Genomic DNA, 25,651 nt, shown 5'->3' on the forward strand with positions numbered 1-25,651 from the left:
AGCAATTTCAAATTTCAGTAAGTTGTCTAAAAGGCATCTTTTTGATGTCTTTTAGAAATTCTTAAAGAGCTCTCGAGAAAGATAAGTATTCAGATGTCTAAAAGTCCGCCAGTGTTTATTGGGTATCTAAATAGTTCTTAATTCTGTTATTACTACGATTAAATGAGATTTATATTTATGGAGCGAATTATATCATTTTGTGCATTAAAAGTATAAGCTAATGTATTTTAGCAAATTAATAATTTTCTAATTTTCCGTAAAAGTCATGGAGTCATGCTAGCAAATTGTGTCAGGAGTGAAGTTGCCTTTGATTACTAATGGTGTTATTCTATGGTTACATTTGTGTAGTTTATGATTCTGATCGTTTGTCCAATTTTAATATTGAAGTTCACACGCATGTGTATCCTGCTTTCAATAAGGTACTTTAATGAAATTATTAGATAAGCGATTTATTATGAATTAAAAACGAAAATTATTGTTTGTTATAACTTTTTCTATTGAGCATTTACTTTTTGGAATTTATTTTATTGTTGCAGGTTCTTGAATGTTTATGATGTTTATAGCATATGAATTTTTCTATCAGCCTCTTGACTAGTAAAGTATATTATTTCTAATTTATTAAAATTATTATTTATCTTGTATATAAATGATTTTGTTGCATTTTATTACAAAGTATAATGTCATTAATATTTCATTATAGTCACAAATTGTATACAAATTTGTTAATGGTTAATAATTAATAAGAAATCGATTCTGTGATGCAGTAACCATATATCATCGAGTTAAAGATTTACTTTTGTATAATTTAAATGTATTTTTATAATTATGAAGCATAGTGTTACGTTCAGAGCAAGCAAGATTAAAGATGTATCGTTTTAGACTTTGTGTTTATATGCGGTAGTTGTATATGTATGTTACACACATCTACACATATGTAAGTGTTTAGTGGACGCAAGAATATAATAAAAAATTCATCAATTCAAGATTTTAAGTAACATGCAAATATTAAATGTATATACATATATACATACATGGTGATAAAAGCAATATAAGTGACTTGCTGTTGTCAGCCATAGCAGGGCAGCACAAATTTTGAGTACGATAAGACAAAGTAGTGGTTGACAAAGACAAGCCTCTATTGTTCACCGGCTTACAAGATACGGGCTGTGCAATAATATATTGTGATGATGCGTGTGCTTTTGAAAAAAAAAGTGATAAGTAACAGGATTACAAGATTCACGAAGACAGAAGAAAGAGAAGGTTTAGTCAAAAGAGAGATAAAAGGAAGTAGGAGAAAAAACTCTAAAAATTTAGTGTAGGTATGGTGTAGAGTTTAAGTGAAAAAAGTTTAGTCAAGCAAGTATGACATGTACTATGAGGTTTTTTCAAAAATTTAGGCTAGGCGTAGTGAAGAATATAGTATATTCAATATATATAGTGAGTTTGAGTGAAAAAAGTTGATTCAAGTAAGTATGACATGTAATATAAGGTTTTTTAAAAAATTTAGGCTAGGCGTAGTGTAAAATATTATATTCAGTATATATCGTGAGTATAAGTGCAAAAAGTTCGTTCAAGAAAGTATGAAGTGTAATATAAGGTCACTTCGTATAAAAATTAGTAAAAGTATGTCTATATATACATAGTGATGAGTATGATAATATACAGTTACAGTGCAAGTGTTTTATATTGTTAGAGTGAAAACAATTGTAACGAGGTGAGACTTGACGATGAGAGGAGAAAATCACAAAAGGAGACGCGGGGACCGAGAATCGATCCGGCGTTCCCGAGATCTCTAGGCGCGCATGCTACCACTTGGGCCAACACCGCCTTATTTCGTCACTCTCTATCCTGTCTCGATTATCGGTGTGGCGAGGGACGTTGTTCCTCGTTACACAATTCATATTTTCTTAAGATTTAAGGTTATGCGGAGGGATGAAATATCAAACATACGTATATATAGATATACATATGCTCAGTGATGGCTTAAAATATAGTATATTGAACATATATAGTCATTCTACAAGTATTTCATAGAAGCAAGTGTGAAAAGTTTAGTTTTGAAAGAATTTAGTATGAGTATAGTGAAGAAATGTCAGTTTCTACCTTTATTGGTCTACAAAAGTATGTCTAGAAAGTTGCATATATATGGTGATCATGTAGAATATAGTATATTTAATATACATAGTGAATTTGACTGAAAAAAGTTGTTTTGAGCAAGTATGTTGTGTAATATAAGGTCACTTCTTATTATATCAGGTCCTGTGCACGGACGGAAAGCCAATTTTTGGAGAATGAGGCTTCGCTACTAGAAATACTTTTTTTCAATTGCGTATTTAGAATTTTTAAATACTGCGAATTTGTTCAGAATTTAATTTTCTACAAAATAGCCAGAATACTTTAAAAAATAAACCTTTTTATAAAAAATGGCTCAAAAAGAATTGAAAAAATACACATTTTTTGTCAAATCCAATAGGCGTTCGCCCTGGGTATAAGACGTTTCTTCGAAACTCTTTATACGGGGCGAGTGCCTAAAAAATGTAACCCTGAACAGTGGTGCACATGGTCAGTCGATAGATAATGTCATACTGTGTCAATTGCCGAAAAGAATCATAATTGTATTTATTGAAAATAAGGCTTATAACGGACATACAAAACTCAATCCGTTCAATTTTAAAAATTTAAATATCAATTTTCGATAAAGTGTGCGTAAAATGCACTTTACGCACGCTCTGCGTGCGTTTAAGCACATTTTTCGCCCCTATATAAAAAAATAACGTTCGATACACGTGCGAAAAGTTGATTCTACACTCGTGAAATTGTCATTCTTGCTTCGCTCGGGCAACAAACCTCCCACTCGTGTAGAATCAACTTTTGCGAACTTATATCGAAATATACTATTCTTGTGTTTGTTGGTGGACACTGTACAAGTCCCATCAAAACCACTGTAGCCTGACTTAAAAAAAAACAAAGTTGTATGTGGTTGCGTATCACACACTCTTCTCGGGTTCGGGGGTACATTTTTCAAATGCCGGTAATTCGATAACACGCGATGCATACCCAAATTGCTACTGTATTTTTGCATTCGATTTGACGTCCGATTTATCGGCCAACAATAACAGACGTGAGATTTGATGACGCATTAGATACTGTTGTAAATTGCATAATTTATGCTGAGTACGACAATCTGTTGGAGATTGACTCGTTACGACAAGTTTTGGTGGATTACAGCGGTTGAGACTAGATGGCGCTCTTTTAAACATCAAATAAAACCACCTACCAATACAAGCTTTGTGCCAGTCGATACGCCTTTCTTGAGCTGTGCAGATAAACGGAGAAATGGATCTAGTTATCGATTTTCAGTTTTTCAAGGATAACAAGGGTCGAGTTGTGCCGAATGAAGTGGGCTTAGCAGTATTAGATTTAGATGCTACAGCACATTGGATTATCGTGCCTATTTGTAATACGAGATTTTTAAAGAAAGATATTTTAAGAGAGAATAATTGGCTGATACTGCATCATTATGGTCTGGATTGGTACGATGGGGACGTTTCGCTAAAAAAATTTTACCAAACTATGCATGATATTTGCAGAAAAGCAAATAGAATTTATGTGCGAGGAGAGGAAAAGGCGAAACTGCTAAATAAGATTACGACAGGCGAAGTTATCAATTTAGAGGAGGCGTACGAGTGTCCACCTTACTACAAATTGCCATACCGTACACGGTATTGTATGCAGCATTCTATTTCTGTACGCTCAACAACGCCTGCAAACTAAAACTGTGGCTAAATTTACGTGGTGTCGGGAGCAGTATAACTCCAACAGCAGAGCGTCCCTTCTCACCGCCATACTATCTTTACAAGAATGAATTCTCCGAATATTCTCCAGAAGTTGCGAAAAATGAGAGCTCATGCGGTGGTGGTTTACCCAGCAGATCAAATTTCAATGACATGGGTAAAACCATGTAGCTTTGTGTTTAATACACAAAGTCATAAGAAACGTGGTATGCACTAGGTGGCGATATATGTGTCCAAAAATGGTGTTGGCTGATATTTTGATAGTTTTGGATTGCCGAAGAATTCGTTGCTAAGTTGTAATATAATATTGTAAAATTTTTAAACGTGAAACGGTAAAGTAAGAGGATATTTAACTTGCACATTTTCCAAAAAAATGCTCTACAGCACCTGTGATTCTATTGGTTATCCATTTGTCGCGAGACTGTTCCTCATTGGTCTCGCCTCCCACCAAATGTAGTGGTTTTCGAATATAAGCCGGTGTAGTTGCAGCACAGAGAGCACAGTTCTCTTTCACAAATCTAAAATAGAAGTTATCTCTCGGTGACAAAAAAAAAGTATAAGAAGAAAAAAAGATGGCTGGGCAAAAGAGACATCACGATAGCCAGACTTAGGACAGCCAGACTTCCACCACCACTACCAAGTATCGCTGTCATCAAATTCTACCCATGGTATTCGGCTTGAACAACTCTTATGGAAAAATTATTCACATTAGGCTGGAAAATACCTTAGTCGATTTGGATGACTTAAATCGGGTTGTTCAACTGACAAGGAAAGGTACCCAACCCGAACTCACCGATTTTGATGATTTTCATATATGTTGTAGAACATAAAAAAATAAGAGACACGTATTTTTTTTATCGGCTAATTTTCACTTTTAAGGGGTAAAAACCTCCCCTAAAGTTAACCCCCAAAAAGCGTTTTTTTTTAAATATCTCGGCTTAAAATTAATATTTTTCAATGAAACAAATTGGAGGTTATTTCTTACAAAAAGAGCAAGTATTTCATGGTGATTTGAAGAGTAAGAGTAGCATCCCCTATTTTTTAGGGGTTGAAAACATATATTTTTTGGCATAATTTTATAATAAAAATGTTTAAACCGACTAAAAAAAATTGGAAAAAATGTTTAAACATCCTTAATAACAAAATTTAGTTGACGTCTTTCGGTGTTTTCATAAATATTACCCCTTAGGGGGGTAAACCACCCCTAACACAAAATAACTATAAGTATACTTCAATCCATAATATTTTGTAGAAGGTTTGTATATAGAGGTTTTCGAGGTCGCTGATTACAAATCTGTCAGATTTTGAAAATTCAAAATGGCGGATCCAATATGGTGGACGGAAATATCGAAAAAAAATTTTAACTTTCAAAAAAACTTGTTTACAAATGTGTGATCTTTGTAGCCTGTACATGTGAACTAAAGAGCCTTAAACCCTAAACCCCTAAAGAACAAATAGGCTAAATGGTTGTGCATTTTAACCAAACGACTCCAAACCCCTAACCTCCAGACAAGCCGAAGGCCTATGCTTTACCGTAGACACGAGTATAGACATATTACCGATATTTTATTCTATCATTTTGTATGTAACAAATAACGTCTCGTTTTATGTTTCAATCAAAGATTATTTATTTTTCTGCTTTTATAAATTAGCATAATTTCAAAAGTAATTTCATAAATTATAAAGTATTTCATAAATTGCATAATTATATAATTTTATAAATTCAAAAAGTCCACACTTTTTTGCAAATGAAAAAACATAGGTTAATAAAATTAGTTTATCAAACTCTTTTGCGTTTTGTAATAAAATTTAATGTTGTCAGACTTGGGAGTTTTTCATTGTTACAATTATTTCGTAAGCCAAACGTTTTTTAGATGAATTCTCGAAGTAATGATTATTGTATCTATAGTAAAATATTTACAGTCTGGAATTCCATAATAATACTATTTGATACGATTTAATGAATTTATCAAAAAATCTAAATTTAATAATAAATATTATTCTAATTATTATTATTATTTTTCATTATCATTGCTATTATCAGTATTACTGTTATTATTGCTATTGCAATTATGCTTATTCTTCTTATTATTATTATTATTATTATATTACTATGATAATTTTTGTTATTGGTAAAAATACATAAAAGAATATTAATACTCGAACTTCATTTGCAATTAAAGAACACGTTGTTATTGAATGGGGATTTTATATGCATTCATTAGTTTAATGAATGTTATCGTACATTCAATGATAATTCCACAGATAAATGTCATCACTCATAAAAGTTGTTGACAATATGTGCGAATCAGTATGTTCTTTTTTTAGATTGTTTTCATCGAGTGTTTACCTCAGCTGCCTGTGTTATTTTTTAGGCAGTGAGTGAGTTTTGTGGGTATTCTAGTTCGATGCCGGAAAGTACGAATAGTACGTCTTTTTGTTTGTCAGTGGTATCATACAGTTGTAGAAAATTTTCTTTAGTGATTTTATATAGATTTACATTATTCAATTTCAAAGTGAATAAAAGTTGAATAAAACCAAAAATAGAGTTTTCCGAACATCACAAAGTGGAACGAGAATTCTTCTCCAATGCATAAATTAATGATTTGATTCAATTTACATTCACTCGTTTTATTCTGGTAGAAATGTAGCAGTCGTGCCTTACATGCAAAAACACAGCTTGTATAAATTTTACCGCTGGTTTTCATTTTAGATTGAAAAATGAAAATTAATCCGTTAAACGTTCTAAACTTATTATTAGCATACTTTCAAGCGTTAAACATACCAGATAGTGTCACGAATTATTACGAAACAGAGTTGGCCGAAAAAATAAAAGAAATTTTAATAGATGCAACACATGATTTCAATGATGTAGAAATGATTACTGATGACTCTTTGGATTTTCAAGAAGAGTATAAATTCCATAATGTGGAAATAATTGAAGATGAAGTGCAACATCATTTTCCTGATCCGGATATAGCACCAACAAATCAATGTACAGCAGATAATGAAGAACTAGATTTTGAATACAAAAAAAGAGCTGTAGAATTTTGGAGAAGTAGCAAAACGAAGCAAAATTTAAGTCTCAAAACAGTGCAAAACAGATTCAAAAAAGTATCATCTATTAGTCAGCTACGTCGTTGAGCTCATTCAATTAATAAAGGTGGCACGTATAGAGAAAAAGTAGCACAAATTTGTCAGTATACCCTGGATAATTTTCAAGCAGCTCTCGACAGTGGTTCAATTATCCATGATGAAGATATAATTCGATGGGCCTTACAAGCTAAAAAAGAAATTGGTTATGATGATATTAGATTCAAAGCTTCTAAACATTGGTTACTCAAATTTAAGCAAGCACACCGAATAGTTTCTAGGAAAATAAATAAGTTCATAACAAGAAAAACACTAGAAAGTAGTGCAGAACTTACGGCTAAAGCTGAAGCATTTATCGATGACGTTAAATCATGTATACCAAGGATTGGACTCGAAAATTTGTATAATACAGATCAGAGCGGATTTCAGCTAGAAATGCATTCTGGAAGAACATTAGCAGTAGAAGGAGAAAAGCAAGTGCAATGTCTGGTACAGTCAATTTCAGCAACAACGCATAGTTATACTATACAGCCACTAATATCAGCTACTGGACAACTGTTGTCACCGCTATTTCTTGTTTTAAAGGAACCAAGTGGCAAGTTTGGCCCTATTGTAGAACAAAACATATTTAGACCAGAAAACGTGTACGTGGAAGCATCCAAATCTGGAAAATTAACAACAAGTAAGGGAACTAATAATAATTTTTACATTGTAATATCGTTGATCAGTTAATTAGTAAGTCGTTTAATTGCAGATCACTTCAAAATCTGGTTGGAAAAAATATTTTATCCCTATGTAGGCCATCACTCAATACAATTACTTGATTCTTGGAGTGGTCATTGTGACAAAGTTATAGAAGAAACAATGCCACAAAATAAAATTATTAACATAAAAAAATTCCAACTGGAACCACAGGAAAAATACAACCACTTGATGTCTATGGATTCCGTATTTGGAAAAACTTTGTCCGAACATTTTCTGATAATGTAATGTTAATGGATCATGATATGAATTTACATGTGAGAAATAATATAATTAAACTTCAATCATTGGTTCACAACCAACTGTCTTCACCGAGATATATAGATTTGTTTAAATATTCCTGGTATAAAAGCGGTTACGTCAATGAAAAACCAGATAAATTTGATAATCCTATAGATTTCAGTTTTGGAAAGTCTTGTGCAACACATTGTGAAATAGAAGGGTGCACAAACATTGCAATTGTACGATGTGGTTGGTGCAAAAAAGCATTGTGCTTTAAACACTTTTATGAGGACTACCATTATTGTAAAAACATCGTAAAATAATATATTTTATGCTCAATACAAAAAATGCACTATGGCAAAAGATAAAAGATTGTAGATTATTATTATACTCTAATATTATAAACAAAAATACATTATAAGTTGAATTTACAATAAAGAAATTTCAATAACATTCTGATAACAATTTCTACGGAAATTATAAAACTGCTTCACACACAGAATTTTCTTGTTTACAAATTTAGGAATTTGAGGTGGTTTGGTTAAAAAGCACAACCATTTAGCCTATTTGTTCTTTAGGGGTTTAGGGTTTAAGGCTCTTTAGTTCACATGTACAGGCTACAAAGATCACACATTTGTAAACAAGTTTTTATGAAAGTTAAAATTTTTTTTCGACATTTTCGTCCACCACATTGGTTCCGCCATTTTGAATTTTCAAAATCTGATATCAGATTTGCAAAGAGCGATCTCGAAAACCCTTATATACAAACCTTCTAGAAAATATTATGGATTGAAGTATACATATAGTTATTTTGTGTTAGGGGTGGTTTACCCCCTAAAGGGTAGTATCTATGAAAAAATCGAAAAACTTAATTTGTTTATTATAGATGTTTACAAATTTTTTCTAAATTTTTTAGTCGTTTAAAACTTTTTTATTATATAAAATTTTTTTTCGATATTTCCGTCCTATTGGTTCCGCCATTTTGAATTTTCAAAATCTGATAACAGATTTGTAATCAGCGACCTCGAAAACCTCTATATACAAACTTTCTACGAAATATTATGTATTGAATTACATATTTACAGTTATTTTGTGTTAGGGGTGGTTTACCCCCTTAGGGGTAATATTTATGAAAACACCGAAAGACGTCAACTAAATTTTGTTATTAAGGATGTTTAAAGATTTTTTCCAATTTCTTTTAGTCGGTTTAAACATTTTTATTATAAAATGATGCCAAAAAATATATGTTTTCAACCCCTAAAAAATAGGGGATGCTACTCTTACTCTTCAAATCACCATGAAATACTTGCTCTTTTTGTAAGAAATAACCTCCAATTTGTTTCATTGAAAAATATTAATTTTAAGCCGAGATATTTAAAAAAAACGCTTTTTGGGGGTTAACTTTAGGGGAGGTTTTTACCCCTTAAAAGTGAAAATTAGCCGATAAAAAAAATACGTGTCTCTTATTTTTTTATGTTCTACAACATATATGAAAATCATCAAAATCGGTGAGTTCGGGTTGGGTACCTTTCCTTGTGAGTAATAACGAATTTTACAGACTATGCTTGCCGCTTGCCTTCTGGCTACAGTTCCGGGAGCTGTTTGACGAAATCAACCGATACTTCCAGGCGTACAGCGAGGAGGATATGCTGAATCAACAAATCACCTTTTCCGGATTTTACATCAGATTTATGATTAGCTACTCCGAACGAGCATTTGAATTACTGGAGGACGATGAGACGACAATACGCAAAGACTCTGGCGAGTCCAGGACGGAAAAAGTGCGTAAGCCTTCACTAGTGTTTAAAAGAGTGACGTTTGACAGGTTAAAAGCCTTATCTAAAATAATAGATCATAGAATTAAATACTTATTAAAAGTTAAAGAGACTATTACAATTATTGTCAAAGAGCTGGGTGACTATAGCAAAGGCAAATTAGTAAATAGCAAAAATGCACAGTACACATATTTCACTGCTTACAATGTTGAATGTGCAATGAGAGATTTTGACGAGACGCTTGTAGATAACATAGATCAATTATTAAAAGATACATATATTTATTTAGCTTTAGAAGATATTTATATCATTATATACGAGTTTGTTAATTTACATTTATATAACTTAGTCGCATACTTAAATCTAAATATATAAGGATACATAACTCAAATTGTATTTAGTTTAAGAGTTTTGAATAAATATAATTATTAAACGCATATATAAATATTTCTACTCACTTACCTGTGTACTTTATCCAACACTACCTATCCCAGTCATCCTTTACACTCGTTATAGTTATAAGCTAGATTTTAAGTTTATCCATAAGTGTATATACATATCTACCAAAAATCGTTTCTAGGGTTGTTGTTTATGTATAAGCGTTTTGAAAAAATGTTCGTCTAAGTAGAAAATTGTGTTTTCAAAATATCTACCACTTTTATATTTAAGGTTTTTATGTAAAATATATAGCCTCAAAATTTATGATAAATACTGGTGTATTGCTATAAAAAATCGATTTTGGCCTGTTAACTCGAAATAAAAACATTTTTACACATAAGTGTTAAAAAAAAGTTGTATTTTTTTTTAAATCTACATTTTTTCTATTTAACTTTTTTTGTAGAATGCATAGAATTTGACTTAGAGCCAAAAAATGTTACCGCATTCTGCGTATACACGCAGGATCAAGCCCAAAATAAATTTGGCATCTTACTATTACGAGGGGATTTCGCACACAAATTTTTAGCCTGATTGATAAAAGTCACTCAGAGATAATCGTGTAACTCCAAAATTTTTATTCAAAAAACACGCAAAAATTGAACAAATTGTGCCCGCATTTTAAAAAAACGTAGATGATCAGGATGAATTATTTGATGACAAAACTATAAGGCACTTCCGTGTTGCGGTCGTGCCTAGAAATTCTCTCAAAAGAGAAAAATTATAAAATGGAATAAATCCAATTGTTGAAAAAATATTTTTATATATCAATAATAAGAATAGTAATAAATAAGAAAATAATAAAAATGGTAACTTGTTGTTAAAAACAACAAGTAAAATTGTTCAGCGACAGTTACAATGATGTACATAAATAGTTTTAAATAGGTTAAGTTCTAATTTTAAGTTTCATATATATTCTTGTTGTAACCAGGCCTGCTAACAAGTAACTTTGTTTACTTCTGCAGGATTTTCAGGCATGATTCACATGCTTTGTACAAATTTTTGTGGTGAACAAGTAAGTAAATAAATAAATAAATCTGAATTGTGTTCGATGTCACACGGAACGATGGTATATACATACATGTATGTCACACACATACACACAGGAAAATGCAAATATCTGAGGCGAAAGTGTTTTTTTTCCTAGAGGCAAAAGTGCTTACTTTATTGAGTATTCGTAGTATACACACTCTGTTAAAAATGGTCAATAGAGATCGATTAAATTATTAATTGAATTCCAAACTATATATAAATCCTGTTTTTTGCATAAGAACTCGATAAAATTTTATACAAAAAAGATCTAGTAAGTTAATAGAAACTAATGTTTGGTATTTAGCATCGACTACAATTGTTGTTTTCCCTGTTAAAATCTATTGACTTTTGTTGATTCTAATCGATTTTAATCGAGTCCTTATACAAAAATGAGATTCAGAATTAGCATAGAATTTGTTGATAATTTATTTAATCCCTTTTGACTATTTTTAGCAAGGTACTCGTTTATTATGACTCGAAACAGCTTTTCTGTAAATATTTTTGTTGAAAATCATAGTTTAGCTTAGAAAACATGCTTATAACTTTAAAAAAATTAAAAACAATAATGATGACTATTTTTTCTGTATGATGTAAAATCCAAACCCCAATATAGTAGTAAATAATGCCACAGATGTCGCGGCTTCGTCTGCTTCTCAAACTTGCCTTCGTGGCGCTGCCGCGCCACTTGATTAGGCACATTTTCTTACTTACATACACACGCTTGCACGCGCACTCACATAGGCTCCTGCAAAGCTGTTGTAAGTCGATAAAAATCAAATTAATTCTAACCCCCTTAGCGGTAGTTCAGAATAGAATGCTGAGTAATTACTCTTAAGTGATTGCTGTCACTGAAAAAGTCATTTTCGGCAATTTACACATCTTTTTACTTATGGTTTAGTTTGTTAAGGTTATTATTTTGCTTCCTCCTAGAGGAAGCTTTGTAATAGTAAAATTTTGAGTTTCGTCAAAACTTCTAGAAAATACTTTTTGGTGTGTCAGAAGTTCAAATCACGTGTTTTTAGAAAATGTCCGTATGAATGTGTGTGTGTGTGTGTGTGTGTGGATGTGTGTGTGCGTATGTATACCGTAATATTTCTGGAACTACTCGGTTAATATCAATAAAATTTGACATGCATGTATATTTTTGGATTCTGCAATCGGGAAAAATATTTATTTTTTATTTTTCTAACTATTTTTTTTATGGCCAATTTTTGATTTTTGAAAAACACTATTTTGCGTTTTTTTTCAATCATTTTTTAAAATCATCCCATCGTTACAAACAATTCAGCTAATATGCATTAGAAAGAGAATAAAATTACCTACTTTTCCCCGTTTGATCCTCGGGATCGACCGCTTTGTTCGGCAGATAAAATGAAAAAGGGGATTTTTTTAAAAAATTCATATCTCTGAAACTAAACATCATAACCTCACGAACAAAATCATGTCGATGGGTCACGTGTCAAACTATATTCTATTAAAATTTCAAGTGATTTGACTACTTATTTTTTCAGTAAAAAATCGAGAACTGGAAAAAATGAGTTTTTTTGTGCCTCGATTACGGAAGTAAAAAGGCTTTATTGCACTTGAGATTTTAGGAAAAAGTAGATATTTTATGTGTCTTGGCTAAGTTCATTGCGCAGATTTCAAACCCCTATGTGTTCTTAAGATATCAAGATTTCAATTTTTTTTGAAAATTTTTTGATTCCTCATATCTCTAAAACAATGCAGTCAAATGCTTCAAAATTTTATTTGGTGATTAACCATAAAAAAAGCTATTTGCTGCTAAAATTTTAAACGATTTTGTCGAGCGGTTCTCAAGTAAAGAGCTAAAATGTAAAAACTGATTTTTCTTAAAACTTTTTCTTCCTCTTATAGGGGTGTCGTTGCACGTCGTTAAAGTCCCTCCCTATTAATTTATGTCAAAATTATATATATATATATATATATATATATATATATATACACATCAGTATGACATATAGTACATGAGTACTGCCAATCTTTGCGCAGATGGCTTGCTTAAACACAGTAAAAATACTTTTTGGAAATATATTGAATTCAAATTATATTTCATTAACATATATTGTTCTGAATACGACACTGTGTATGAATAATGCAAATGGTGAATCAACGTTCTAAAAGAAGTGGTGCAGAGTAAAAAAATAAAGTCTCAAGACATTGTTTTTTTTTTATTAGAAAAATAATAAAATATTCATTTCTCTTTTGTTTATAATCTTTGTTGTACATAATACACTAGTTTTATTATTGAAAGTATATCAATATGATTATGTATAATTAAAGAGGAATGGGAATGAGTCGTTGGGTTTTTGAAATAAGAAACACATCAATTTCGCGGAAAATTGAGCGGACAAAAAGCAATTTGAGTCGTCACATAAAGTTTCATGACAATGAGAAACAAACATGCAGAAGATGTGGTAAACAAGTGCGTAATGTATATAAACATAAGCAAGATGTGCACTCTTCTAAAAGGATGAAGTGCGATAAGTGTAAAAAATATATAAGGAGTGGATCAATGAAACGGCATGTTGCTACTTGTGGTTCAGTTAGTACCATTTGTGATCGAAAATTTACGTCTAAGAGATATTTGACGCAACATATTAATCACAAACATTGACATATTGTAAAATATTAATAATACAATTGAAATATAAATAAAACTTTTCTTTTGTAGTTGCCCTGAGATTGAAAATATTTAAAAAAGCATTAACATTGTATATTTAAATAATATTTTATCTATTGGAACTATAAATTTAGTTGGAGGAAGCTACGTGCCAATGAATTGGCAGCGGTTTTTTTTAACAACAGCAAAAAATATATTGTATACGAATCCGATAGTGTAGCATCGATTTTTATTATCCGATCAAGACTTACGATTCCAAATTGAACACTTCTGTGCTATACTATTAAGTTATGCTGATTATATCTTTATTTATTATATCCTTTATTTTTAGATTTGCTTCTATGAAACTGACAATGACAATGATCAGAATCAATATATTGATAGCAAAGAGGGGTTACCTGATGTATTTGTTGAAAGAGAATGTCAAAAATCTACCAAAAGTAAGACTTGTAGGACCAAGGGTATTATTCCAGTACGCAAATCGCCAACCGTCTTTGAAGACATTCAATTCCATACAATGGAAACTAAAACTGATGGTAATACCGATGATCTACAATATTGTTTAGAATCTGACGTTGAAACGTCTGAAGCAGATAGCACAATCAATGACGAAGAATTTCTGAGTAGTGACGAGGAAACTGATGATATCTACAATCAGAATTTTTTTAGCGATACAGAAGAGGACAGTAATTATGGTGAAGCTGAAGAGGCACAGCTTCCCAATAATCAGGTTATATTTCATAGAATTTGACAATGAGAATATTATTTCTAGTATCGTAGAAAATAGATACCTCATAAAATAATTGCTATTTAAGATAATAATTTTTTTTTAAAACTGATATCTATATTTCTGTAGTACAAGTTATTAGTTTAAATAAATTTTGCGTCAGAATTTTGTAAAAAAATCGTATAATGTATTTAAAAGTTGTTTCGTGCTTGAGATAAATTTCATGCTGTAACGTTGTAATGAATTATAGAATTTTTTGTTCTATTGAAAATCATAATTATTTATTGTTTAAAATGTTGATATAAATTCCAGATTAGAGAAACTATAATTATATCATTTATTAAATTAGGAGAATAAGTTTATATTTACCTAATAAAATAATTTAATTTTATTGCATTAATGCGATGTTTTAAACGAAAATTGTAGTATTACGAAAAAACAAATTGAACTAATTAATTTGGCATTTGCAATGGCATAGTTTGCCAGATATCGGCCTTGAGAATATGATTAGTATAATCGACAGTCACCTACCCAATGATGAATTCAAATCTAAATATCTTTTCATGAAATTTATATCAGAACTTGACTCTAAAGAGTTTTATTAATGCGAAAATTGCAATGAAATATTGATCTTCAATAAGGAAGGAAATGGTACTTGTCGTTTCTGCTGAGTAAATTATACCAAGAAAATTTGAAAAAGGTCAGTTATTTTTATCAGTATTTCATTATCGAAACAATTAGAAAATCTATTGCATAGCGAATTATAGAACAAATTGAGGAACACATGTCTGGAGAGTGACGTCATCAATGCAAAAGTATATATAGGCGACTGAAACGGCAAAACGGCATTGCTGAAAATGATATAACATTGCAATAAAATGTAGACGGTGTTAGCCTGTCCAAGTCATCAACGGTTTTTTGTGGCCAATTTTAGTAACTGTAAATGAGTTACCTCATTGAATTCGCAAAAATAATGTTTTGCTTTGTGCATTATAGTATGGTGAGACTAAACCTCGTATGAATATGTATTTGAAACCATTTATTAAATAATTAAAAACGCAAAAGAGTACATTGGACGTTGCATAGCACCACATGATCCAATTGTTGTTAAAGTTTACACTATTCTATGTACTGTTGAATCTGTAGCTAGACCAATGGTCTAAAACATGAAACAATATAATGGTAAATATAGTTGTTGTTATTGTCTTAAGAAAGGCGAAAGAATAAAAATATGAAGAGGCTTTGCATGAGTATACACTTATAAAACCTACGAATACTGGCAAAGTTATAAACGGAGTCAAAGGGCCTTCAATTCTATCTTATTTATCCTATTTTGATGTAATTCATTTAGTGCCACCAGATTACATACACAGTTGTCTTCTAGGAGTTGCAAAACTTTTTGTCAATGCGTGGTTTGATCCCACAAATATAACCAAAGATTATTACATATTACATAAAACAATTTAATGATAAATTACTGTCATTGAGACCTCCATCAGAGATCACGAAGACAACAAGGAAAGTAAGTGATAAATATAAGGCTAATGAATGAAAAAACTTTGTTCTCTATTATTCCATCCCTTGTTTACAAAATATAATGAACTCACGATACATCAAACACTGGCACTTATTTGTTTTTGGATTAAGTATGATGCTAAGAGAAAAAATTTCTGAGGATGATTTACTTTTGGCTAAAAATCCATTTAACGACTTTGTAAAAGATGTGCGCTATTTAGATGGAATAGAATTTATGAAATACAATGTGCATTTATTGTTACACATACCAAAGTACGTTCCTCTTTTTGGCGCTTGAAGGATTTAACGGGGTAATAAGGCATTTATTTTTCGGTACTCAATATATATCCGAACAAATTATGAAATCTTTTCGTATATTGCGATACCTCAGAAATATTTCTCACGTTTTTGCTAACAATAATATTCATCCAAAAGTATTAAACTTGTTTCTGAAATTAAAGAATCAATCAAGTGTAATAAGCTGTATAGAATATAAAGATGATTTACGTATCTTTGGAAAGCAAAAAATTATAAACCTACCACTCAATCAACACATCATAATTGAGCAAGCAATTCACAAAACAGTTATTCAAAAATGTCAAAGTTATGACAGATTTATATACACGTACTGTTTCACTCTTCAAACTACAAAAGAATCATAAAAAGAAATACTAGCACAATTTTGACTTCTGACAAAGAATTTTTAACCATTAAACGATTGCTTTTAGTAACTTGCATAAATACACGTGCGAAAAAATATGTTATAATAGGTAAAAAGCCCGTGAGATTGAACGAGATACTATGTAATACTAAAAATTATAGTTCTTGTAAGTATTCTTATATTGTACAAAAAACAAATGAACTTGTGTGTTATGAAATCAGTTCGATAGAGTCCAAATGTGAACCAACATTTCACATCAGACAGAGAGTAACTGCATTTTTCCTATCGTTAATAAATATGAAACTGACTGATATAAAAAAATTAATATTTTATTCTTAAACATTAGGAAAGTTATTGTTAAGTTTCTTATCTTTACATCAGTTATTAGTAATACCAGAAATTCTGTAAGTTTGCAATAAATAAAAATGATTACTTGATTTAAAAAAAAATCGATAACCAGATACTTTCTATTATATATTTAAATCATTCATATCAAACAAGGTGAGTTATTATTGAGTTGGCTTTAATAATCACTGCTCATAATTTCTGCAGGTTAACGTGCGGAAACAACTGCAGAAAAATTTGTTGAAATAACGCTAATTTTTGCAGGACTACTTGCTGGAGAATTGACAATGCAAATGTAAGAAAATTCCTAAATTTTTTGCATATTTATCTGATACTACTTTCGCATTGTTGTTTGTTGGGGAATCTGCCAAAAACATTCGAAGTTGTACGATTCACGGGCTGAAATAATTAGAGGAGAATTGGCGAAAAGGCTTTGCAAAACTGCACAAAATATCTGCAAGTTTCTACATGATTGTCCATTGGGAAATTTGCCACAAATATTTAAAATTGCGCAACTCACGTGTTGGCAAATGGCTTTTTCAAAACTCCACGTCCTTTCTGCAGGTTTAAGTGCAGAAGAATATGACAAAATAATTACTAAAATAGCGCGAATTCGTGCAGGGTTACGTATAGGTAAATCTGCAATAAGAAAGTTACAAATTTCATAAATTATTTGATAATAAATGCAGGGGAATCTACAAAAAGCATTTTCGGGACAGCATAAACTTTCTACAGGTTTATGTGCAGGAGTATATGCCAGCATAATTATAAAAATAGTGCAAATATATGCAGGATCACTTGTTAGTAATTTTGCACAAAGGATGTCAAAAAATTTTCGTTACATCTGTATATTTACTTGCTGCAGTTTCTGCATGATTGTCTTTGGGAAATTTACCAATAATATTTAAAATTGTGCAAATCACGTGTTGGGATTCATGCAGGAGAATATGTAAAAAGACTTTATAAAATCATACCCTTTCTCTTCAGGTTTACATGCAGGAGAATATGCCTAATAAATCATCGAAATAGCGCGAGTTCATGCAGCGTTACTTGTTTGTAAATCTGCAATATAGGTTACAGCGTTACTTGTTTGTAAATCTGCAATACAGGTTACAGCGTTACGTGTTAGGTAAATCTGCAATACAGGTTACAGCGTTACTTGTTTGTAAATCTGCAATGTATATACAGATTTTTGTGCAGAGAAATATGTTAAATCGTCACAATAGTGCAAATTTCGTGTAGGATTACCTGAAAATTCCGCGAATTATTTGCAAAATTACTTTCAGGTTTACTGCAAATTAACGTATACGCTACGTTCAGGGTATCTTGATGATTTTTTGTACACTTTTTTTTCCATGCTATCCTACAGAAATTTTAACTGCTCAACCTACATACTTTTATGTACGTTGAATTGCACATCATCCTGCATTTATACCTGTACGTTAACGTACAACAATGTGTGTACAAATTTCTGTTGGTTTGTGTGCAGGTTATTTTTATAAGGGGCACGACGTCGCGTTTAAGAAAAATATGGAGAAAGAGTCGTGATAGACGGGAGAAGAGGTGATGGAGGTCGATCCCGGCCTTACCACGGTAAACGCAGAGGAAGATGCAGGCGGCGCAACAGAGTGAGCAATATGAATGGGACCAGATCTGTACCGGACACCACCATAGAGTTCACGCAGATTAGTCTGGACCATTGCAAGAGTGCCTTGGCTATTCTGGCTAGATGAATGGCGGGAGTGCGTACATGTAGATGTCTAATCCAAGAACCTTGGATTCACAGTGGCAAAATCCAAGCTTAAACAGAATTAGTACACTGATCAGTGGCAGTCCCATTTCGACTAGAACGTGCCTTATTGCCAAGGCGCTTTAAGTAGAGACGGTGCCGAAACACTGCTCAAGGGATCTATGTACATCTAGGTTTAGGTACAAGGTCATTGAAGGCGAACGGAAGGTCATTATGATTGCTGCATACTTGCCTTACAAAGAAGCGTGCCCTCCGGAGAAAATGGTCGCATTAATTAGAAAATGCGAAGCTGGAGGCACCAAGCATATAATAGGTTGTAACGCAAACACGCATCATACATGTTAGGGCAGCTTAGACTGCAATCCTAGAGAAGAAAATCTATTGGAGCTCTTAGCAGCGACGAATATCGGTTTTTTCAATACAAGCAACAGACCCACGTTCCGAATCGTCGCAAGGAAGAAGGTCATTATTAAGGGATAGACATCACCTTAGTTTCTAGGAACGTATGGTCTGAAGTTATGGACTGGAGAGTGTCGGAAAAGGTCTCCATGTCGGACCACCAACATATTGTGTTTAGACTTGACGGACAAAGTAGGCTCAATCAACTCATAAGGAACCCTAGGAAAAAAACTGGGTAGGCTGCAGCGAAGAACTTACAGCTATGAACGGTCACTTCACTGTCACTTACGGAACAATGGAAGACATCGATCACTGCAGTAAGATCCTAAGGGGCATAATAATAAGTTCTTTTGAGAACCATTGTAAACTTAGGCTGAAGAGGCCATCGAAGGGCGCTCCCTGGTGGAATAAGTCACTAGAGAAACGCAGAAAGAAAGTAAGGCGGCTATACAACCGGTCCATGCACACAAAGAATAACATGGACGAATGGGCGTATAGAGCAAAGCAAAAGGAATATAAGAAGGAAAATATTTTTAGATGCTGTCCCTCGCTGGTGATCAAGAATATTGGTTAAAAACAGAGAGCTCGACTCTTTTCTCACTGCTCCGCGCTATATAAACACGACAAAAATCTCGACTTGCGCGAATTAGAATCGAACAGCTGAGAGAGAAACACTGTTCACCTACGTCCCCCCCGCCGCGCGGCGGGGAAGCGCCTTCTCGACAAAACTTTGTACCGATCTTCTCCATATTTGTAAGTTCTATTACACTGTACATATATTATTATACAACAAGTTTTTAATAAAATTTTTTTACATTAGTCTACTTATGAGGGCGGCATTGTTCGTCAAAACGTTGAGAAAAAAAGAGAAAATGTCTTAAAGTTCTTTCTCTCCTTTCTCACCACACAACCTGCCTCGGGAAGACCGATAGAGACGAACCAATATTAATATAAGAAGGAGATCAAAAAGGCTGGGGTGAAGGGTTGAAAGCGATACTGTTAAAGCTGAAGCACGTTATCAGACACGGCCAGGCTATGCAGTGCCCTGCAGCACCCGAGAGAGCCACTTACTGACTCAATCAAACTAATAATAGGTGACTGGGCAAAAAATGAACAGGAGGTTCTAGAGGGCCTGATGGAAACCCACTTTCCAGACTTCAGAGAGGCCGTACGGCTGATGGCCCGCGGAGAGGACTGGAGACTGGTGAAACGTGTAACAGACAAGGCAAGGATCAGGTGGGCTATAGGGATGTTTGAGCCTTACAAGGCGGCAGGACCAGACGGAATTTTCCCGGCTCTGCTGCAAGAGGTCATAGACATATTAGTCCCAGCCTTAAAAAAACTGAATCGAGCTTGTCTAGCACTAGGATATGTGCTGGAAAAATGGGGACAGGCGAGGGTGGCATTCCTGCCCAAACCAGGAAAGACACAACATACGGTCGCAAGGGACTTCAGGCAAATCAGCATGACCACGGTTTTACGTAAGACTCTGGAAAGGCTGCTTGACAGATACATATCAGCTTTATGCTAAGAACCAGTACGATAGTTACAACCTGGGGATCGTACTCTAGCGAAGGAGTGGTGAGAAAGGGATGCCCACAAGGAGGGGTGCTGTCACCGACACTATGGTGCCTGGTAGTGGACTGCCTGCTTCGCATGCTAAACGAGGACGGTATAAACGCACAGGCATATGCAGACAACATATTTATCCTGATTAAAGGGAACGACGAGGACGTGCTAGCAGGTCTAATGTTATTCGCGCTGGGTCTGATGAAAAAATAGTGAAATAAAGTAAAACTGAGGGTTAACCCCCACAAAGTCAGTGTCATGATGTGTACTAACAGGCATAAGACCAAGCCGATTGAAGGGTTTCAACTCCATGGTGTCCCCCTAAAATTGGTAAAGGAAGTCAAATACCTAGAAGTCACGTTCAACGCTAGACTAAACTGAGGAAAGCATGTTAAAGAAAAATGCAAAACAGCGATAGGCACCTTCTGGGCCGGAGGGTCTTTGACAATACCTGGGGTCTAGAACCAGATAAAGTGAGAAGGCTATATGATGCAATCATTAAACCAAGACTCGCTAATGGGGCACAGGTATGGGGCCAAAAATATTAATTAAATACTCACACCAGGGCACTAGACACGGTGAAAAGATTAGTTATGGGAGGAATCACGGATTTTATGCGAACGACACCTACGGCCACTATGGAAACAATGTTGGAACTTCCTCCACTACGCAAGGTAATTAGATCAAATGCATGTAGGACGTTTTGCAGAATAGCGGAATCAACGAACTGTTCAGACTTCAAGGATGCGGCACTACTGGAACAAGTGATGCTGCTAATGGAAGACAGATGTGGCGACAGAATGGCGGAAAGAATTTATTTCTCTAAACCATTCTCGATCGTGATCCAGAAAGAAAAGAATGGAAGACGGGATTACAGAGAGCTCCAGAAAAACAGTATAGTGTGGTTTACTAAAGGCTCAAAAAATAAGAACGGCGTAAAGGCAGGTGCCTGGGAAAAGGGACACACGCAAGAGATTGTGTGCTTGCTCGACCATCATGCTACGGTCATCTAGGCGGAAATCAGGGCCATTACAGAGGCAGCCAAATAGGTAAAAGGTTAGGCGAGTTTGATGACGATTGATTACAACAATTCTTCTATTTTTCAAAATTAATTTTGACATGTAGCAACTAAATTACAAATAAAAAAGAACTGAGATCAAGTAAACAAAATCAAGTTTATGACATGTGTGAAATGCTCACTTTTAGCACAAAAAACCACTTTATAAAAACAAAAACAAATAGAAATAAACAAATTACATTTGAATAAAAAGCCAAATGAATATTAAAATGAGAAATGCCCTTCCCCATAGGAACCAAGTCAGATTAGGCGCCTCGATTCCGAGAAGCGATAAGAACCTCGGCATCGAAAACCAGAAAAAATTATACGAACTCAAGGCGATGATACAAGAAATATAATTAAATTTAAAAGAAACTATAAGATTTTATTATTGTAAATTGAATATTGAGATACTTGCGAATAGAACCAAATCCGTGAACATAAAAATCACGATGTAAAATTTTCAAGCGTGCAGGGCATTCGTTACGATCCGAATCCGAATCCGAACGCGAATCCGAAACCGTCAACAACAAAAAGGACGCACTCCAAAAAGACTTTATTTAACTAAACACCACGACAAAGCAGCGATAAAAATAACGTTTGCACACTAGTATACGACAAGCACACCAAGAATAGAAGGAAGCAGCAAGAAGGAGAAATCAAGAAGACAAGATAAGGAAATTCACTAACACATTCGCAAGGGGCACAACGCTCGCACTACATTCACACGCCTTACGAATATATGTAATATTACTAGAATATAATATTACAACACAACAAGTGCACGTGTTTTAAAGCTGAGAACTCGTTGACATACGTCACTTATACCATGGCGAACGTACGGACCGAGCGCAAAGCAGGTCGTAAATGTTTCAATGACTCAGATAATAGAGCACAGCAACACATCGGAAGATAAGAGAAGACTAGCCGCATTACTAGATGAGAAGAAATTCTTATCGACTAATAATACAATTCTGATTGGTCCATACTATTCCAAAATTCAAACGCCAAGAGGAGAAAATCGACGTCCTAGCCTCTAATTGGCTAAGTACTCACCACTTCGGGAAATTGGAATAAGACGGTTACAAGAATTGGAGGATATATAAACTTAGAGCGCAAGCCGAAAAGACAGTCAATTTTTAGAATTCCTCGGACTGTGCGGAAGCTCTGCCCGTTTCCAGATCAGTTCTTGTTGACTACTTATCTACACTATATTAAAATTTTATATTTGGTCAATTTTGTGAAATCCCTCTAAAACTTGTAAAAAGAAAAAAATTAGATCTATTTTACGGTAGAAATGTTCTTTGAACTTAAATCATTCAAGTTACCAAAAAAAAAAAGTATATCAAATGTATCAAATTTTAATTAATTTTTAACAGTGAAAAGACTTAAAAAATGTCCGTCCGTCCGTCAGGATTTTTTTTTGCATTTATTCCCCAAAACTTGATGTGTTTTATAAAAAAAACTATTGATTGATAAAGACAGGTACATATGATAAAAATATACATTTCTACCAAAAACATTTTCAAGATTTGGTCCAGGTAGATTAAAAGCTGTTAAAACAATTAAAAAAAAATAGACGCAATTGATTAATTTTTTTTATATTTTTGACATATATTATGACACACAAACATAATTCCGCTACGCCGCTACCTCCAACTGACCTTGACCCTGACGTGATGGGGCCTAACTGACCTTATATTCGAATTCAGCGACCCGAAAAACATAAAGATAGATAGGTCTGATTTCTCGCGCAGACAACTTTTTTTATTTTGTGTGCCGGTGTAACCATCGCGGCTTTGTTGTATGACCTGTGGCCTCTTATATATGTTGATGATCGATCTTTTTGTTTTTTCGTAGCATAATGAGGAAAAAAATCTGTTTTTCATTTTATTAATGTGTTTTGGTTTCATAGCGATTCTTTGATTTACTTTTTTGTGATAATTTTATCGAAAGAGTTAATAAAAATAGTAAATGTGTACCTTGAAGTGAATAATATTTCTTATCTTTTCACCGCGGATAATTTAGATTATTGTTTATCGTTCTTTTGTTATGCACCAAAAGTGAAATTTTTTCAAACCGTTATAACTCGATCACTACACCGTATAAGTTCTACAAAATCATGATTGTTATAAATAATACTTACCGCGTAAATATCAAGTCATTAGACTAATTATTACCTGAGAAAAACCTAATTATTAAACAATAAAGTTTTTGTTTCCTACCTATGGAAGCTTTACAAACCAAGTTAATTAAAGAAAGAAGGTATAAATCGTATCAAAAATTTGGATCCAGACAGATTTTTTTGTTATCTTAATTCTTATTTTCAAATGAATTTATCGATCTTTGCAAGTTAAATATACTTCTTAAATCTTTACTTGTAGCTGCTTATTAGCTGTATTCGATTTATTTTCTGTCAATATTTTTTTAAAAATTTACAGTTATATCTTACACCAAAGTACACGAGTTACGATTTTTACTCCAATATTTTTGTGATATTGTTTTGTAAATTTGGTTTATTAATGATACATTTAAACAATTGAGAGCTCGCGTAATAAATGTGGCGGCACAAAGGATGAAAATACATATAGATGTATAAATGCATATAAATTTTAATACATAACATAACCCCTTTTATTTTTTCCAAAATCATAATACAGATTAATGAGAGAGACAATGCTTCAAAATAAAAATAGATTCATGATAAGTAAATTGGTGTACTCAAATGCCCGCTCATTAGGTTAGATCTTGATCCTTCGAGCCGCCATGCATATTAAAAAACTTCCGTTTTAAAAACTACTTAAACTTATAAATGTTTAATGAACCATATTAAGGCCTAGAGACCTATCAGCAAAAAATTGATTTAAAACGAATTCTTATCCTATTTTCTATTGTATATAAATATTTATATGTATATAGCAAACCCATGTCTGTTCCATATTGAAACGTTGCGTATACAAACTAATGCTCCTACACTCGCAATGATTTTTTGTGAATAGAGTTTATAATACAAATTAATCGCATTCGTCAAAAAAAGAAATTAGTCATTATTTGCTGGAAGTCAAGGGGCTGTCGGAGTGAACTTTACTGATTGTGACCTCACCTTGCGCCGTAGTTCTTATTATTTGCTTTCAATATATTTTTAATTAATCAAAATCAAATTGATAATCGTTCCTTATTGTGTAAGTGACCTCGGAACACAGAGTTTTTAGTGGTTTAATTATTAAAAAACTTTATATCATAAAATATTGTACGAAAAAGTGTTGGTCATCTTACTGATTCTCACTTTCATCGTCGCCTCCACCTTGCGCCATAGTTCGCATTATTTGTCTAAATTACGTACATTGGTGTACATATTAAGGTGCTTGTAAATATATAGTTTTATTATACGCACCTCGGAGCACCGCGTTAAAGTGCGATAAATGAGTATGTACTTATTATTCACGATCCAAAAATCTTATTGAGGTTAGGAAAACCAGAACATGTCGACCAATCAGCGTGGCTCTGACATCCCCTATATGAATATTTTAGCTCTTTTAAAAAAATGGCTCCTTGACTATCAGAGCAATCGAGCACCATGCCTAACCTAATCATCCATGCGCCAACCTTCTGGTTAATTCAAAATCTCTTAGCCATTCCAAGCTCAGCACATGTACTACTTACTAAGCTATTTTTCCAATGCAGCTTCTGTTTCTGTCCTGATATTTTTAGCTTAAAGAGGCTGCTTCATCTTAATCACGATACACGGGCCATAACCTAGTCATTGAACGTCTTAATAAAGCCTGGTACCGCATCAACCTTAACAAGACTTCCAAGGTCGTCACCATAGCTTCGTTCTAATTAGAACAAATACAAATAGAAAAGTCCCGGGTGC

The 25,651-nt window shown here is 33.2% G+C and overlaps 1 protein-coding gene across 16 annotated transcripts in view; it reads right to left on the reverse strand.

Moving 5' to 3' along the window:
• LOC100116395 (high affinity cGMP-specific 3',5'-cyclic phosphodiesterase 9A) overlaps window positions 1-25,651 on the reverse strand; it is an 815,596-nt gene that overhangs the window by 396,242 nt on the left and 393,703 nt on the right. The window contains exon 1 of one of the 16 annotated variants that reach the window (XM_031933060.2): window positions 14,153-14,394. The exons of 14 other annotated variants lie outside the window; for them this stretch is intronic. In XM_031933060.2, coding sequence (XP_031788920.1) covers window positions 14,153-14,268 — 116 coding nt within the window. In that variant the 5' untranslated portion in view covers window positions 14,269-14,394. Of the gene's footprint in view, window positions 1-14,152; window positions 14,395-25,651 lie in introns of those variants that run through there. One more of the 16 variants, XM_031933066.2, reaches the window with a different exon arrangement.

The sequence above is a fragment of the Nasonia vitripennis genome, assembly GCF_009193385.2.
Source record: "Nasonia vitripennis strain AsymCx chromosome 1 unlocalized genomic scaffold, Nvit_psr_1.1 chr1_random0009, whole genome shotgun sequence".
Classification (NCBI taxonomy): Eukaryota; Metazoa; Arthropoda; class Insecta; order Hymenoptera; family Pteromalidae; genus Nasonia; species Nasonia vitripennis.